The sequence below is a fragment of the Scleropages formosus genome, chromosome 3 (assembly GCF_900964775.1).
Source record: "Scleropages formosus chromosome 3, fSclFor1.1, whole genome shotgun sequence".
Classification (NCBI taxonomy): domain Eukaryota; kingdom Metazoa; phylum Chordata; class Actinopteri; order Osteoglossiformes; family Osteoglossidae; genus Scleropages; species Scleropages formosus.
Window position 1 is genome coordinate 29,026,098 of NC_041808.1, and position 16,291 is coordinate 29,042,388.

The window sequence follows — 16,291 nt, forward strand, 5'->3', positions numbered from 1 at the left end:
TATATACTAGGGGTCTATATATATATATATATATATATATATATACACACACACACACACACACATTTTCAGAACCGCTTGTCCCATACGGGGTCACGGGGAACCGGAGCCTAACCCGGCAACTCAGGGCGTAAGGGGACACACCCAGGACGGGACACCAGTCCATCGCAAGGCACCCCCAGCGGGACTCGAACCCCAGACCCACCGGAGAGCAGGACTGTGGTCCAACCCACTGCGCCACCGCACCCCCCTCTATGTATGTATGTATGTATGTATGTATGTATGTATGTCACAAAACTTGCTCATCAGCTGTTCCATGATCAAAAATGGATGATCAGTGAGACCAGGGCAATAACTTGAATATGACCTTCTCACTTTGGTTCCTTCTTGTAACTCTGGAAGTTTCCATTGGCCAAAACCAGACAAGGGGTGGAGTTAAACTGTCACACCACTGTATGAGGAAATGGGAAGACCTTGGTTTTTGGAGGGACGGTTCATATCATAGAATGAGAACAGTTTGTCATGGTCTACCCACCTACTATTGTGGACAGACTTAAAAATTCTGATAATGAGTGAGAAATAGATGATTGCAAGATGGGGTTTGGAACAGGGCATAATGTTACATTGAACAAGTAGGAAAGAACATTGTTTATGAGCAGTCTTAATCTTGAACAAACCTAAGACACCTTGGATTAAGGTGCCAGATAAATAAAAACATCAGAAGCTGACCATTCCCTGTTCTGAATCAGAACGAGCTTTATTGCCAAGAATGTTCACACATACAAGGAATTTGTCTTGGTGACAGAAACTTCCACAGCACAGACAGAATGACAGTGACAAGACACAGATGAGAAGATAAAATATGTGAATAAAGGATAAAAAATATAAAGTACACAATATACAAAAATAGTCACTAGACATTAAAAAAATCTGAAATACATGTAATCATTTCTGTATTTTTTTTTTATTTAATGACTTTTACTAATGATTTCTTTTCATTTAATGACTCCAGAGGGCATAGGGGAAATATTAAACATCAGTTATGTCAATATCTATGTTTTCAGTTTTGGGACTTATGTACAAAAACACATTTGACCTTTCACTTGTGATTTGCATTGACTCCATCGGGCTATTCCAAAAATTTAAGAGCCTGCAATTTGTTACTCCTAATTCGGCAAAGCAAAAAGCCAGCACAAGCTACCCATTTACAAGAGGATAAGGAGCTGCTAATGCGAATACACTGGGCCACCGTCATCAGAAAACATGCCATGCATTGTACAGCTTGGCCTTGCAGACTGATAAAATAAGAGGTATCATCTATATAAATAATACATGTATATGCATCAGAATTAACAAAATGCCTTTATGGTAAATTTAAAGTATTCAATTAATAAATGTTGAATGCTTTTTGCTTTCAAGAACACTACACTGCAGACTTTACTTATGTTATTTGCAACTACATGTGGAGGTGGCTGTTATTTCCTGTAAAAGTGAGTACACAGCACCCCCTATCGGTAGCTTCCTTGTTGCAGCTTTTTTTTCTTGGATGTACAGTAAGTCACAATCGTGTTGCGTAAATTCTGTTTTAACTGTTTCCAGCAATTTACATTTAATAATGTAAAGAGCAACGCTATTATGAGCATCTTTAAAGGTGCTTTACACTTTCTTTGTAGAAATCCTGCACACATCCTCGAAAACATATGCTGTGATCACACCGGTAAGATTTGCTACGCAAGAAGTTCTGTTTTTTGCTTCCGTTATTTTGTTACGAAAGGAAGTTATTTAAATAATGTTGCAAAAACGTTTTACTCGGAATCCGAGTATTGTATTGTATTATTACCCTGCTCATTTACCGGCTAGCAACATATTTATTGCACGACTACAAAGAAGAAAAACGCCCCAAAATATCCCGCGTTCTTTGTGTTCTCATCTAATGTTTTGTAGTAACGCGAGGGAAAAAAATGAATGAGCAGTTCCTGAAATTTGATCCGTGTGAAATAGCCCGCCTTCTGAGTTCCGAATTTCATTGGTCAAACCGAAGACCTATCATGATGACGTTTAAAACATCATCACGCTTGTACCCAAACGGGGGCTGTGATTGGTGGAGGGGCTTCTCCCTGGCGTTTGTACGATAACGATTGGGTTTAACCCCTAACTGGTATCTCAGCGCGCAAATTAAACATTTTAAAAGTCTGTTCTGGATGCACGCAGTGTATATGCGCTTACGCTGTTGGTTTTTTGAAGACGTCCGAAATCGGAGAATTTAAATAGAGGATAAGAGAAGCAGTGGAAGAGACCTGCTGAAGAAATAGAACTGATAATTAGCCGGCTAGTACGGATCATTTTATAAACTAAAGAGATCGTCGCGAAACACGGCCGCGTAACCTTCTTAGCCGAGTCACTGGTCACTTAGCCGCTCGCGACTGAGCTGGACAGGACAGCGCCGCGGGCACTTCAGGTGACAGCATGATCCGGAACGCAGACTGGACATTCGTCGGCCTTCTTTGCGCGATCATTGCTTTTTTAATCGACCGTGTGAGTTAGCTTCGGAGATAATTACTGATCCGGGACGGACGCACCGACGACCGGACCGGCCATGATTCTGAAAGACGGGGACCCGGGCACGAGGCTGACCGCGGCCGCGGCCACCGGGAACGTGCGGCACGTGAGGAGGATGCTGGAGGTCGAAGGCGTGCACCCGGACGCCGTGAACAAATTCGGGAGAACCGCGCTGCAGGTGAACCGAACCCGATCTCGTTCTCTCGCCTTCCTTGGCCGCCTCTCGAACTCTCTTCAGATGGACAACACGGCATCTCTGCATTAAATGATAACGGATGAATGGGTTATCGACAAGGTGTATTGATAATGAATGAATGGATGGATGGATGGGTCTACAGACCTTTCCGAGTGACGTGTGCCTTATTAATTAATATCCCCGAAAGTGTATCTCGGTATAAGTAGCTCTTTCCGGAGAGCCATTCGAAGAGTACGGACTCTGAGTCTGACCCCCCTCCGCTCCGCTCCGCTCCCCGAGGCTCTACTAGTCTCGGATTCTTCTCTGAATCATTCTCGTCTTCCTCACACTTCCTCTCACATCATCATCATCTCCTTCACCGCAGGTCATGATGATGGGCAGCCGCAGTGTGGCCGCGCTGCTGCTGGAGCACGGTGCCAATGCCAACGTCCAGGACCAGCAGGGCATCACACCCGCGCACGACGCTGCTCGGACCGGATTTGTGGACACCTTGAGCGTCCTGCACGAGTTCGGGGCTTCGCTCAACATCCCCGACCACGGCGGCGCACTCCCCATTCACCTCGCCGTGCGAGAGGGTCACGTGGACGCGGTCGCCTTCCTGGCGCCGCGCTCCGACCTGAGCCGCGGAGACAGACACGGGAACACGGCCGTGGACCTTGCCAGGGCCTCGGGATCGCTGGAGATCGTGGAGCTGCTGCAGCATCACGTGGAGCCGAGCCGGGCTCGGCAGCCCTAAAAGACCCTAAAAAAAAAAAAAAAAACCCGAAAAAGGCGCACGATGAGTCACCTGCGCGCAGACGCGAGCCGGTGCGCGCTCCCGCGCTCTTCTGGGGCACGTGGTTCCATCTTTTGTAAACTGGTGTTTTCACAGCTGTTTGTGTTTGTGAGAAGCTCAGCGCTTCAGGTAAAATGACGTTACATGCCATCTCTTTGCTTAGTGATCCGAGACTTGTCTGTTGGGAAGAAGGACTCTACTTAGGACTCTTTTGTTGTTATTGCGTAGTTTGATTGTTGAAACGGCAATTTTAGTCGCGTTGCTCTTTTAATTCATGTAAAAATGTAATTATCCTTGGCACGATGTAGGAACAAAGACCATGAAAAATGTAATGAGTATATAATGCTAATTTAAGGCTTAATTTATTTGGATTATTTATTTTAACATTGCAGTTTACTTCTGTACATTTGTTAGATTTTTTTTTTGTAAGTTATTTAAATTATTTTATTGTAACAGAAATAATCATAGGTATAGAGCTCTATTGTTGAGATGTGCATCTGCTCAAAGATTAAATGTAAATGTATAAACTTAGTACATTTTGTTGGGTGATTAATAAAAAATGTTTAATGCAATAATATTTTTCTGTTTATTTATATGACTAAGCAATAGATAAGTACCTTTTCATAAAATGGTTGCACATTCATATCTTATCAGATTTCTTCAGATATTTCAGAATTTGTCAAATGGCACGTGCAGCTCGATATGTGGTTAACACATGTTGTTTCGTAAGCAAAAAACAAGAATTTATGTGATCATTATACACTAAGGAAATGTAATGCAATAACACTCATGTACTTCAAAGTTTGGAATTACAACTGCAGAATTAAAGATTAATGCTTGAAAGTTAATAAAAAATGTTAAAATGAAAAGTCTTGTATTATAGCAATAGCCAGTATATATATATTACAAAACTTTACCCATAAATAAATTGAGGGCCATCTGTATTATGAAGCTCGTACTGATTTTATAGGTAATAAGGAAAGACGAAAGTGGCCAGAAGATGACAAACATTGGACATGTCTATGTGGTAACCTGGTCAGGAACTGATTATGGAGGTTGTTTTCAATTTAAATTTGAAAGTAATTTCAAGATTATTTTCGTTTTAATAAAAAAAATAATTAATATCATTGAGTTAATTAAAGTTAATTTAAAAAATAATAAAAGAAAGCTGAGTGTGCTGGAGTCCCTTTGCGTGTACCTTGTCTCACACCGCAGACTTTTAGGATAGACTCCGCACCACCAGGACCTTGTAAGCGGCAATTGATAATGCATAAATGTATGAAAGTGTTAGAGCAGCTTTTATTTATAATACTTTCATCTGAGCTTTTAACAAAATTTAACTCGAGGGTAAAAGCAGGGATGTATGTACCACGTAACAATTGTAGATTGTGACTTCGTGGTAAAAGTTCGGTCCTAAATTTGTTCGTAAATTGAAGAGCTAGAGCACCATTTTCGTGCTGCAACTGCGCGGGAACAATTTCTCTCGCCGTTTGCCGACCTGTTTCGGGCAAACTTGACTCCTGCGAGGCGTCAGGAAAAACATCGTGTCGAAAACATGAAGTACTCGCATTGGCCCACTAGGTGGCAGCGTTTAGGAAGTTTTTACCTCTGTATCTTAACGAGTCCGTTTTGATTCAAAATGAACACGTTGATTAGTAGGGTTGCGAAACCCTGCAGAAGAAAACAAGGGACAAAGTTTTGGGTTCTTTATAGGAAAATAAGGGACAGTATAAGGATACTATATGTGTAAATAAGAAGTCTCTGCTTGGTTCAATTAAATTCTAAAATGAATCTGAGACACATTAATTTGCTTTTAGCTCACTGACATATGATACATGTCAGTTGTAAAAATAAATTAATTTTAACGTCATGCTCAAGTCTCACACATCATTATATTCATTGTCTGCCTAGGCGACTTATAACACTTGTTACACAACTGATGAGGAACAGACTCACAGTCCTTTTGAGTGATTTTGTTTCACTTTAATGAATATGCGCTACAGAGCACTGTGCACCAGGACAGCCAGGCATAAGAAAAGTTTCTTTCCTCAGGCCATCTACCTCATGAACACCTAAATCTCTCCCCTAGAGAGTAAACTGTGCAATACATAATGCTATTTATATTTATAACTATTTATCACATTTCTCTTACACTCCCTTGCATTTGTATCTAGCGACTATTTTTGTACTATTTTTGTATATTGGGTACTTTATATTTTTTAAATATTTTTTATCCCTTGCTCACATACTCCATCTTTTCACCTGTCTTGTCACTGTCATTCTGTCTGTGCTGTGGTAGTTCCTGTCACCAAGACAAATTCCTTGTATGTGCGAACATACTTGGCAATAAAGCTCGTTCTGATTCTGATTCTTCTGATTCTGAATAAACACGAATTCAAAAAAAGTGGCAAAGCACCTGCTGTTTGATAACTTATCTTTAAGAACAGCAACCGATTGAAAGTAGACTGCATTTCACATATTTTTACGAACAGCACAAACAAAAGTGGAATACTCTGACCGATTAAAATGCAAACAGAAAAAAAGTCCCTTTTCTTTCCTTCTTCTTAGATCCTCCTTATTTTTTCCATGAATACTTCTCACTTCCCGCAGCAGCAAGAATTTCTTTGTCCCCTAGAGTTTTGTAAAATTCGCTACATCATGGCTTATTAAAGTTCATGGCCACAAGCAACTCGCTTTTCGTGAGTACAAGAGCATCTGTTCCTAGAGTCACTCCACTTGTTTTTCATTACGGAGAATATCCTCTCCACGTAGCTTCTCTTACAAAGTTTACAGTTCGCAATCGTTCTCCCTGACTTTGTTAAGACATCGGATCTCCTTCTCCCATTGTTTTTTACTGTAATCTCTAATCGTTTTCGTTTACGAGGTGGACTATTATTAATAGCCATGATGACCTCTAGTCATCTAGTTAGTAGCTACCTGCCATGACCCTCTCGCTATGTATGTCCTCTTGACCGCCCCCCCCCACTGTCAAATGTAGCGTCCAGGTAACGTAGCAACGACCAATGACAGTCGGACTCACACAGGCAACACAGCTCTGTTTTACATCCATTTTTGCGATTTGTTTTTCTAATCTTTTAACACTTTCATGCGAACTCTAAAGTTTATGTATGCAATAAATATATGTAAAAAATACTTTTTTTTTAACCAAACTTTATTAAAGTTATCAATAATACACAACTAAAACAATACATGAAATCCACAATCAAACAAACCCAACACCATTTTCCTACAGTTGGTCAAAAAAGTTACTAAACAACCATTACATAAAATACATTGTCAAGACAAAGTCTTTCCCATAACAATCCCCTTTCTGGCTTCAAAAAATATAACTGACCCATGTCTTCCCCACACCAACATACCCAAAAGGACTGTCCCCCAGTAGCAGCTCAACCGAAGTCATCATCATAATGCATGCTTCCTTCAAAACACATAAAATACTTCTAAATTACAACATAAAACTTGACCATACCCCTAAAAACAGACAAATAAATACAAAACAGACATATACATGAGTAATCATCAGTATAAAAACTCAAAGTGCTCAGAATCACCTGATAAAACAAGGCCATCATTAAAATCTATAGATAAAACGTTATACAAATAAAACCCACAACAGTAGAAAATACTTTTAATGTCTCTGGGTGTGAAAGGTTAAATTAAAATATGGGACAATACGGAACCCAACTCTCATCCTATACTGAACGATTCCGTATTAATTATACGGGACGGTTCGCAACCGTATTGATTAGTATTCAACAGTACTAATTCTATCTAATACTGTGATTTTCAGTTATTTTGGCAAAAAGGCAATACTTTTGTGGTGGCCATACTAGACCTAGTAATGAAATTTTAAGACCACCCAATGAGCCTCTCAATATGAGAGTGCAAAAATTTTTATCTTTTGCATACTTCAGCCCAAAAACCTGTGACTTTAAGACGAGATAGCTAGATCCATCGCCTAGTAGTAACGGCTTCCGATGTCCGAAGGGAATGATTTTTGGTTTTAACCGCTTATTTCTTGTTTACCTCTCTTTGTACACTATAGTCTTTTAAAATTCATACTTCCAGCATATCGTTTTTAAGGCAAAAATTCGATTTTCAAAGCCGATAAACGTTACTCATATTAAAATACTGTGACGCCACCGAGTCGTGAACTTTGCCCTCTGACGCGCGGTGGGTCACGTGGTGCTCCGTGTCCACGCGAGGAGCGTCGGTTTGCGACTGGCCCGGGCCTCGTGCTGCGGCGCTGGAGGTGAGGGGGACATGGCTGGGAGAGCGGAATTCAAGATTAACGAGAAATTTGCGCAGAAATACGAGAAATACCGACAGAAAGAGGAGCTGCAGCGCTGTAAGTGTGTCATTTCACATTGCGTTTCTATGCAGCGCGACTCTACACTATTCTTTGTCACGTTGGACCGTTGTGGTGAATTATGTTATCTGACGTAGTTTTGCTGCGGTCACCGCGCGACTGCGCTCAAACTCATAGTGAAGGACTGTTTAAAATCCTCGCTGTCGAGTTTTGACGGTACTCTTGTCAGTCAGTGACAGACTGAGCGTTCATTTGCTTTCTTCCCTGCTGTAAAATAATCATTAGTTATGCCCTGTTTTTATCATTTGTAGCCGTGCCTCGCTTTTGAGAAGCGAGGGTCGGATCTGCAGCTGCTTAGTTGTTGAGCTCCGAGTCGAGTAGACAGTGCGACACGTGACTGACGTGTGTGTGTGTGTGTGTGTGTGTGTGTGTGTGTGTGTGTGTGTGTGTGTCTTTGCTTCGTATGGCCTGTGCCAGTGAAGGACCGCTATGGAGAGCAGCCCGAGGAGAGCCAGTCGAGTTCCTCTGACTCAGAAGAAGAGAGTGATGTGGTGAATCAGTTTGTTTCTTTACAATTATTATTTTTCCTGGTTGGTGCTGTGTGTGTCTCTGTTCTTGTATTTGACTGTGTACCTGTGTCTTGGTTGCAGGAACTCGACCCCAACATCGAAAGAGACTTTTACCGAACTCTCTCTTTGCTGAAAAAGAAGGATCCCAAGATCTATCGGAAGGATGCGACGTTTTATGCTGCAGAAGGTTGGGGGTGTCCTTGTTGTTGCTGTGCTTGTCGTCTTACCTCGACAGTCTTGAGAGGTTCCATCATGATAGCTTCAGGGTTTATTGCCATTGTCTAAGTGTGGTGGCACCATCATGTATTGCTTTTCTACCCCCGCTGGATTGATGGATTCAGGTTGGGTTGTGGAGGAGGTGCATCATTCAGTCTTCTCTCTGCTTCAGCATCTGCAGCTTCTGAAGATGCTCAGCCTTCGACTTCGAAGACTGAGAAACCGATGTTCTTGAAGGACTACGAGCGTAAAGTGATCTTGGAGAAGGGAGGGTGAGAGGATTTCTTTGTCACTGCCTGGGGTTTTAGTCTAAATGGTTCCGAGCTCATTTGTCTTTTGGGAAGGTTTCTGGTATGTTGAGTTTGTTCTATATGTGTTATACATCAAATCATGTTTTTCTGTTTTTCTTCTTTTCAGTAAATATGAAGATGAAGAAGATGACAGTGATGGAGACCCTCTAAAAACGTGTGAGGTATTGCAGACCTTTCATCTGTTAAAGAATTTTAGTTTTTCAATTTTATGTATAATATATATCTAGATTTTTGGACTTCGTACAGTGATTAAGGGAAATCCATGATGGCATAACCTTATGTATAGTTGACTTAATTTATCGTAAAGTTTTTTTTTTTAAACCCACATTGGCATCATGATTTCTGCCTGCCTAGGTCTATTACTTATCCCTTTTTGAAGATGGTGCAAAATTACCTTGGTTTCCCATAGCAGATCTGTGTCTGGTAAAAAGGAGCTTATGTAGTGCTGTGTGTAAATAGGTTGTTTGTGCTTTCTGAATAGAGAGCTGCCTCTCCCAGCTATATCCAGGAGCAGAGAGAGCTGAAGGAGAGGTAGGACCCTAATGGAGCCTCCCATAATTCCCTGTTGCAAAGACATAATTGACACTGCAGCGTGTGACCCAGAGACTGTGTATGAAATTCAGCTGTAGTCCTTTTCCCCTTCTCTCCTTCGCACCTTCCTCACGGCTCCGGGTGTCCCCAGCTTCCAGAAGTTTATTCAGGAAAGCGATGAGGACGGCGATGATGAGGACTCTCAGTTGCTGAGACCAAGGAAGAAAACGCAAGAGGAGAAGGTGTGATTGGTGCACTCATATGAATCCAGTTGTTAGTAGTAGACCTGGAGTAGTGTGTGAGCAGCGTTCAAGTACAAGCAGAGTGTGTAAATGTACAGTGCTGCTGGGATGAAATTTAGTACTTGCAGTGCACTGAGTATTTGTGCTAATATTTTTTTGGTCCCCCAGTATATAGCACATTGTTAAACCCATGGTGTCAACACACTTTTTCTGGCAGGATAAAGAGGAAGCAGATTACACTGAATGGCTTAAAGGTCAGGCTGAGCTGCAGGAGAGAGACGAGGTCCAGGACATGGTGAGTGGAGCAGAGTGGCGTATAATTGGGATACAGGGATCAGCATTTCAGTCCACTGAAACTCTTGTGTGTTGAGACAGAAATACCTGAGAGACTTCTGGAATGACCCTGAGCTGGACGAAAAGGAGAAGTTCCTGAGGGACTATATCCTAAACAAGGGCTACTTGGAGGAGGATGAGGACAGGTGAGGAGAATGTGTCTGCACATGCTGAACATGCTCTGTATTTGTCTGACAGAGCCAGTGCAGTCTTAAAGTGGTCAGATGAACTGAAGCGTCAGCAGTACGACTTGATCTAGCAGTAACGGGAGGGGAAATGCTCAACTGTGTTATGAATGCTATGAGTGACTGCTGTTCTTTGTTCAGAGCAACTGAATCTACACTGCCAGCCTCCTGAAATGGAGTGTGTGTCACACAAATGCTAACAGGTCTCATTTGCCAGTCTGTGTTGGCACCATGACACACCTGTTGCTCTTAAGCAGGATCCCCACCTTTGATGAGGTGGTACAGGAGGAGGTGGAAGACTCAGAGGAGGAGGGCGAGTCCTTCTTGGAAAAACAGGAGGATTTTGAGAGGCACTATAACTTCCGTTTTGAGGAGCCAGATGGCCATCAGGTTAGTCTGTTATCAGCCTCCCTCCACCTTAACACGGATGGTCTTCTCCAAGAGTCTGCCCATTCTGATGATTTGGACCTCCCACCCAGATTAAGACGTATCCACGCACTATTGCCACTTCAGTCCGCAGCAAGGATGATCGGAGGAAGCGCAAGAGAGAGGAGGTGAAGGAAAGGAAGAGGAAGGTGAGTCTGCGTAGTTCACTCTCATACCTTTTCCTTTCACTGCCAGGACCTTCTAGGAGAACTGGCATTCTGATATCTGAGTGCTCAGTCCTGTCAGTGTCTCAGCTTTTCACACTTGCCTTGTATCATTTCTCCTCTCTCACTCTACATCGCATTGCTTATCCTTTCTCTTCATTGTCTTTGGGGCTCAATATTTTCTTCACCTGCCACAGGAGAAGGAGCAGAAGCGGGAGCAGTTAAAGCAGCTGAAGAACCTGAAGCGAAATGAGATTGTAGAGAAGTTGCGCAGGCTACAGGAGCTCACAGGGAACAAGGAGCTGGCATTCAGCCAAGTGGACCTGGAGGGGGATTTTGACCCCCAACAGCATGACCAGCTTATGCAGGTGGGAACATGGGGAAACTAGGTGATACTGGATTGCACTATATTGTGGTTTTACTGAGCTCATATGTTAAATATATCAGTTTGCTGTGTTTTAAGGAAAATATTTGCTTTTTAAATGTGAATTATGAATTTGGATACAGAGTACGGGGATCAGAAAGAAGCCTATGAATGAAGGTGCAGTGGACAGGACATTAACGGAATACTTGGGTGTCCTCTGTTTCCCTCCTTTCCTTTTTTGTTCCAGAAATTCTTTGGAGATGAATATTACGGGCAGGAAGAGGAGGAGAAACCACAGTTTGACGAAGAGGATATGGATGGTAAAAAGCCTCTATACTTGAATTGGATGTCTGCTGTGATTGACAGCTCTTGGGAAGCAGAGGTCAAAAGTAAAACAGCAGAAATATGAGAAGATCTGCTTGGTATGTGTAGAAACACATGTTTATTACATCTGTTTTGAACACCAGCTCTCTCTTTATCTTCAGAACACTGGAACTGGGACAACTGGACTGGTGAAGGAGAGGGAGAAGAAGAAGGAGGTGATGGATTGGCAGAGGAAGAATATGATGACTACGAGCCCAATTGTGATGATCCTGACTTTATTGTAAGATTCTCATTTTTGTCCAGGCCAAATATGTTCTTTACTTTTTTAATTACACATTGGTTCCTTTTATTACAAATGGAAGAGTTAAGAATTTTCAAAGATATGAAAATTTTCAGGTTCATTTATTCATTTTAAATTCAGAGAAATTTCTGTTTGTTGTGGAGGAAAAGTGACCTTTATTTGGATTTACTTATGTTTGTTTATTCATTTGTTTGACACTTTTCTCTAAAGTGGTGTGTAGCTCAGAAAACAAAGGTGCATTTCACCAACAGATGGAGAGATACAGGCACTGACATGGGATTCACTAAGTACAGTCACTTAGCTCAGTATCACCAAATTTTGCCAGCATGCATTACATTATAAATATCAGTGTATATAGAATAGATTTATATTGGAGTACATTTATTTTTTTCCAATAACAAATAATGTAGTGAAAGTATATGGGATATCAGGGAAGAAGTGAGTCTGAAAGATGTGTTGAGTCTCTTTGTGAAAGTTGTGAGGAATCCAGCAGACCTAAAAACCTTCTTTATTGATTTTGGACCTCTTGTGCGTGGGACCTCCAAGCGGGTAGAGGTGGAGGAGTGTAGCGAGTGATCGGGTCCTGCAGGTATTGGAGAGCAGATTCATTGATGGTTTTGTAGACCATAATGAGAGTGTTGTACTGGATACATGCAGCCACAGGAAGACAAGGAGGGGAGATACTGTACATGGGAATGCTTGGGAAGATTAAACCATTTGCGAAGCATCAATTCGGATCAGCTGGAAAGGCTTGGTGGCAGAAGCTGGAAGACCATATTGGACGGATTTGTGGTAGTAGTCCAAGGAGTAATAGTGTAGAATGACATTACAGGAGCAGCTTATCGATGTAAGTAGAATGCAGTCAGAGGAGGAATTCTGACAGCCCTAAATCAACACAGTTCTTGTGTTTACAGCTTATTTATGATGTTCCTCAGTGTTGTTAACCAGTAAAAATTTGAACAATAATATATGTTTATCTGATGAATTGGTCAGCAGTCAACATGGATATCTGTGTTATGAATATTAAACACCTTGTATAGAGCGTTTATTATTTCATCTGTGTGCAAGATCATTACAAGTCTGAACACACAAATTCAGTCATCTGTGTTTTTAATCTTTTACTGACAGTGACCTGGCACTAAAAGGTCTTCAAATTTACAGACATATCAAGACTTCAGATGTGATTGTGTGCTGAATTTGGTCAGAATGAAAGTGTTTTTATAATTGTGAAGTTCTTGGTTGTGTATAGTAGTATGCTGACCTTCACACACACTCCTGCGCAGATGGATGCAGACTATGACCCCAGCCAGGAGCCAACCTCCAAGAAGAAGAAGCGAAACAAGGAGATAGCTGAGAGGAAGAAGAAGAATATGACAAAGGATGATGCCCTTTTGATGGGGAAGAAGAGAAAGAAATCCCACTTTGCCAGCGTTATCACTAAGAGCAAGCCTGTTTTTGACCCCCGTGAGTCATACTGGATCACCATGATCTTAACTAAAACTAGGGCTTTTGGGGGGGGGTTTGTAAGTGTTGGTTTGTTAGGAACTTCTCAGGAGGCTTATATTTCAAAACCTTTTGAATGATATCAGACAACCTTAAAGTTGATGCCTTTGGATTTATGATTTGGATGATGGCTGTATATTAAAGTAGCTTTGTGTGCACATTAACAATTGTGAGTTGTGGGTTTCAGAGGAGAAGACGTTTGAGCAGTACCTGGACGAGTATTACAAGCTGGATTACGAGGATATCATAGATGACCTTCCATGTCGATTCCGCTACAGACAGGTTGTGCCCAACGACTTTGGCCTTACTACAGAAGAGGTGAGGCTGTGTGACAACTTGGGAGGTGTTAGGTATGAAGGTGGTGAAGACCCAGTCCACAAGAGTGGTCCTGATTTCCAGCACTGATGAGCTGAAGTATAGTCTGACCTGGTATTGCAAGCCCCCCAGGGGGTGCTCTGACCAGGATGTGACGACTCTAATCTTCTCTCTGAGCAGGCTCTGTGGGTACTACCTGAAGGGGTTTGGGGGTACCTGGTAGTCTGGCCATCATGGCTGCTCTGTAGAGCCAAAGTGAATGTGGTGTGTAATGAGAGTGTGTTGACTTAACCTTGTCTTTGTCTTTCTCAGATCCTGGAAGCTGATGAGAAGGAGCTGAATCGCTGGTGTTCCCTGAAAAAGACATGCATGTACAGGTAACTGTACTAGCAAATATTAGCACTGCTGCAGGGGAATCGTAAATCTCGTTTGACATGTCTTTATCTTCCCAATTCAGATCTGAAAGGGAGGAGATGAGTGACCAGAAGAACTACAAAATAAAAGCCCAAAATGAAAAGAAGAAGAGGGAGGTTTTGCATTCATTATACATGGAGTAAGTGTTGGATGGATTTTCACACAGAATATTGCCTTTAAGTTGCTGTTTGCACACATTCATGATTTAAGGTACATAAGGCCATTCACAGTTAAGGAATAATTAATTTGTACAGAAGTATTTACATCTCTGCCACTAAATAGTACTATAAGCATTAGTAGTCTCAACATAGTGTGCTCGCCCCTGGTTTTTTGTTGGATGTTTGTTTTTTGTACCAAAGACGTTGCATTTTCTGACTACTAATAACATTTCTGTTTGCAGGGAGGATGCAGATAATGAGCAAGTAGCAGGTAAGCTCAAAGTGGGGAAGAAGAGAAGAGACCGACTGAAAAAGAAAGAGGCAGAGAGAGAGAAGGAGGAGGCTGGAGACGTAGGGGACGAGACAACAGGAGCAGACCTGTTCAAAGGCAATGATGTCAAATCGATGATGCAATCAGGAGCTGAAGATGATGATGAGGAAGAATTCCTTGTACCAAAGGAGAAGAAAGTTGAGGACTGTGTGGAAGCTGTTGTCTCTGAAGTGAAGCGAGGACTTCCCACTGATAAGACCAAGTGGCCCAAGAAGAAACGTAGGCACCCAGGAAGACATCTCATTTCAGGCTCAATCAGGGTGAAAATGGGTGGCAGGGAGTTCAGTGGACAGAGACTCAAGGCCTATGGGCTCAATCCCAAGAAGTTGCGATACAAGCAGCTTAAAAGGCAGAAACGGAAAGTGGAAGAGAAGAAAGAAAGGAAAAAGAACTTGGAGGGAGTGTCTTAAAAAAGACTGCATTCTCTTTCTTCCTTTGTGGTACCAAGGTCCAGAAGTACCACAACAGGATCCTTATGATGTTGCCTCATGCAGTAATCCATGTTTTATAAAGAAAATGGACTGCTTTTTTTCAGCCCATGGAACTCTGAGGTTTAATTTCATTCATTGTCAATCTTTTTATTCAAACTACATACTGCTTAATAACCTTTGAAGAGTACAGTTGCTGAAGAAATTAACCTGTTTTCTATCTGAAGATTCTTGCTCAAGGATGACCCAATGTAGGCAAAGATGCCCTAAAATGACATATTTAATAAATTTTATATTTTGCCAGTAGATTTGAGGAGTGATTTGAAACCTGTCTTGTTGGCTATTACTGGAAGATTACCAAACTTCTGATAAGTGTAGAATTTCTAGTACCAACAGAAATTTTAATAAAAAAATTTATTTTATTTTAACTAAATTGTAACATTTAATAGTTTACATTCATTCATTTAGCAGACACGTTTCTCCAAAGCGACGTGCATCTCATAGAAAATACAATGTGTGCATTACATTAGCAGAAAGAGAGGCAGATGCATGATTTTTAAGTATAGTTTAGTTTTTCTTTAGTTTCTTTCTGGTTAGTTTCCACCATATGAACCAATGTAATCACACAAGTAGCTGCATAAAACTTTATCAGAATTTCAACGATTCACACACAGACCAACTGAAACCGCTTGTCCCAAAGGGAGTTGTCGTGAACCGGAGCCTAATCCGGCATCACGGGGTGCGAGGCTGGAGGGGGAGGGGACGCACCCAGGACAGGATGGGATGCCAGTTCGTTGCAAGGCACCCCAAGCAGGACTCGAACCCCAGACCTGCCAGAGAGCCCCCCCCCCCGACATCAATGATTCTTTCCTTGTACATAATTGTTTTTATATATATAAAAACATTTACATTACATTATAGGAGTAGCTGCATCAATGGTTATCCCTTGTTTATCAGGAATGATCTCAAAGTTATGGTGCATGAACATTTAAACCTTACATGAACTTAAGAGATCATGGGCGAAGTGAGTCTGGAAGAGGCAAGTTTTCAGACCCTTTTTAAATGTGGACAAAGATTCAGCAGTTCTGAGTAAAAGGGGGAGGTTGTTCCACCACATTGGAGCCGGAACCAAGAACCTTCATGCCTTACCTTTCGTGCGCGGGACCACCAAGCGAGCAGATGTGGAGGAGAGAAGCAATCTGGTTCAGGTGTAGCGGATGATGGTCTTAAATGTAAATGATCTATTAGTGTGTTACACCATGACCTTTATCTCTTAAATAACATTCGGAAACAAATAATTCAAAGCTCTAATTTTT

General features: G+C 41.8%; 2 protein-coding genes and 1 non-coding gene across 5 annotated transcripts; all 3 read left to right on the forward strand.

Annotated features, from left to right (window-relative positions):
* Nucleotides 1-1,543: 1,543 nt before the first annotated feature.
* Nucleotides 1,544-3,572, forward strand: LOC108925993 (cyclin-dependent kinase 4 inhibitor D-like). 2 transcript variants are annotated; one of them, XM_029250710.1, is made up of 4 exons: nucleotides 1,544-1,553; nucleotides 1,674-1,717; nucleotides 2,545-2,737; nucleotides 3,120-3,572. In XM_029250710.1, exons 3-4 carry the CDS (start codon nucleotides 2,597-2,599, stop codon nucleotides 3,489-3,491), a joined length of 513 nt encoding a protein of 170 aa, XP_029106543.1. In that variant the 5' UTR covers nucleotides 1,544-1,553; nucleotides 1,674-1,717; nucleotides 2,545-2,596; the 3' UTR covers nucleotides 3,492-3,572. The 2 variants fall into 2 exon arrangements, with proteins under 2 accessions (XP_029106543.1, XP_018593918.1); XM_018738402.2 differs by lacking the exons at nucleotides 1,544-1,553; nucleotides 1,674-1,717 and having other exon boundaries at nucleotides 2,203-2,737.
* Nucleotides 3,573-7,722: 4,150 nt separating this feature from the next.
* On the forward strand, nucleotides 7,723-15,273 carry kri1 (KRI1 homolog). 2 transcript variants are annotated; one of them, XM_018738353.2, is made up of 19 exons: nucleotides 7,723-7,899; nucleotides 8,338-8,411; nucleotides 8,511-8,616; nucleotides 8,818-8,917; nucleotides 9,063-9,117; nucleotides 9,438-9,487; nucleotides 9,639-9,729; nucleotides 9,947-10,024; nucleotides 10,105-10,208; nucleotides 10,502-10,637; nucleotides 10,727-10,822; nucleotides 11,035-11,205; nucleotides 11,449-11,521; nucleotides 11,687-11,805; nucleotides 13,110-13,290; nucleotides 13,517-13,647; nucleotides 13,957-14,021; nucleotides 14,102-14,197; nucleotides 14,459-15,273. In XM_018738353.2, exons 1-19 carry the CDS (start codon nucleotides 7,815-7,817, stop codon nucleotides 14,955-14,957), a joined length of 2,310 nt encoding a protein of 769 aa, XP_018593869.2. In that variant the 5' UTR covers nucleotides 7,723-7,814; the 3' UTR covers nucleotides 14,958-15,273. The 2 variants fall into 2 exon arrangements, with proteins under 2 accessions (XP_018593869.2, XP_018593870.2); XM_018738354.2 differs by having other exon boundaries at nucleotides 7,724-7,899; nucleotides 10,505-10,637.
* LOC114910299 (Z30 small nucleolar RNA) lies at nucleotides 13,726-13,824 on the forward strand. Its single transcript, XR_003797601.1, has one exon. It is a non-coding gene; the product is annotated as a Z30 small nucleolar RNA (small nucleolar RNA).
* Nucleotides 15,274-16,291: the final 1,018 nt, after the last annotated feature.

Bases quoted from the DNA above. Each gene is read 5' to 3' on its own strand.
- kri1 (XM_018738353.2), top strand. From the start codon at position 7,815: ATGGCTGGGAGAGCGGAATTCAAGATTAACGAGAAATTTGCGCAGAAA. The intron at 10,209-10,501 runs GTGAGGAGAATG...GTTGCTCTTAAG, and splicing joins TTGGAGGAGGATGAGGACAG to CAGGATCCCCACCTTTGATG. The intron at 14,198-14,458 runs GTAAGTGTTGGA...TTCTGTTTGCAG, and splicing joins TTGCATTCATTATACATGGA to GGAGGATGCAGATAATGAGC.
- LOC108925993 (XM_029250710.1), top strand. From the start codon at position 2,597: ATGATTCTGAAAGACGGGGACCCGGGCACGAGGCTGACCGCGGCCGCG. The intron at 2,738-3,119 runs GTGAACCGAACC...CCTTCACCGCAG, and splicing joins TCGGGAGAACCGCGCTGCAG to GTCATGATGATGGGCAGCCG.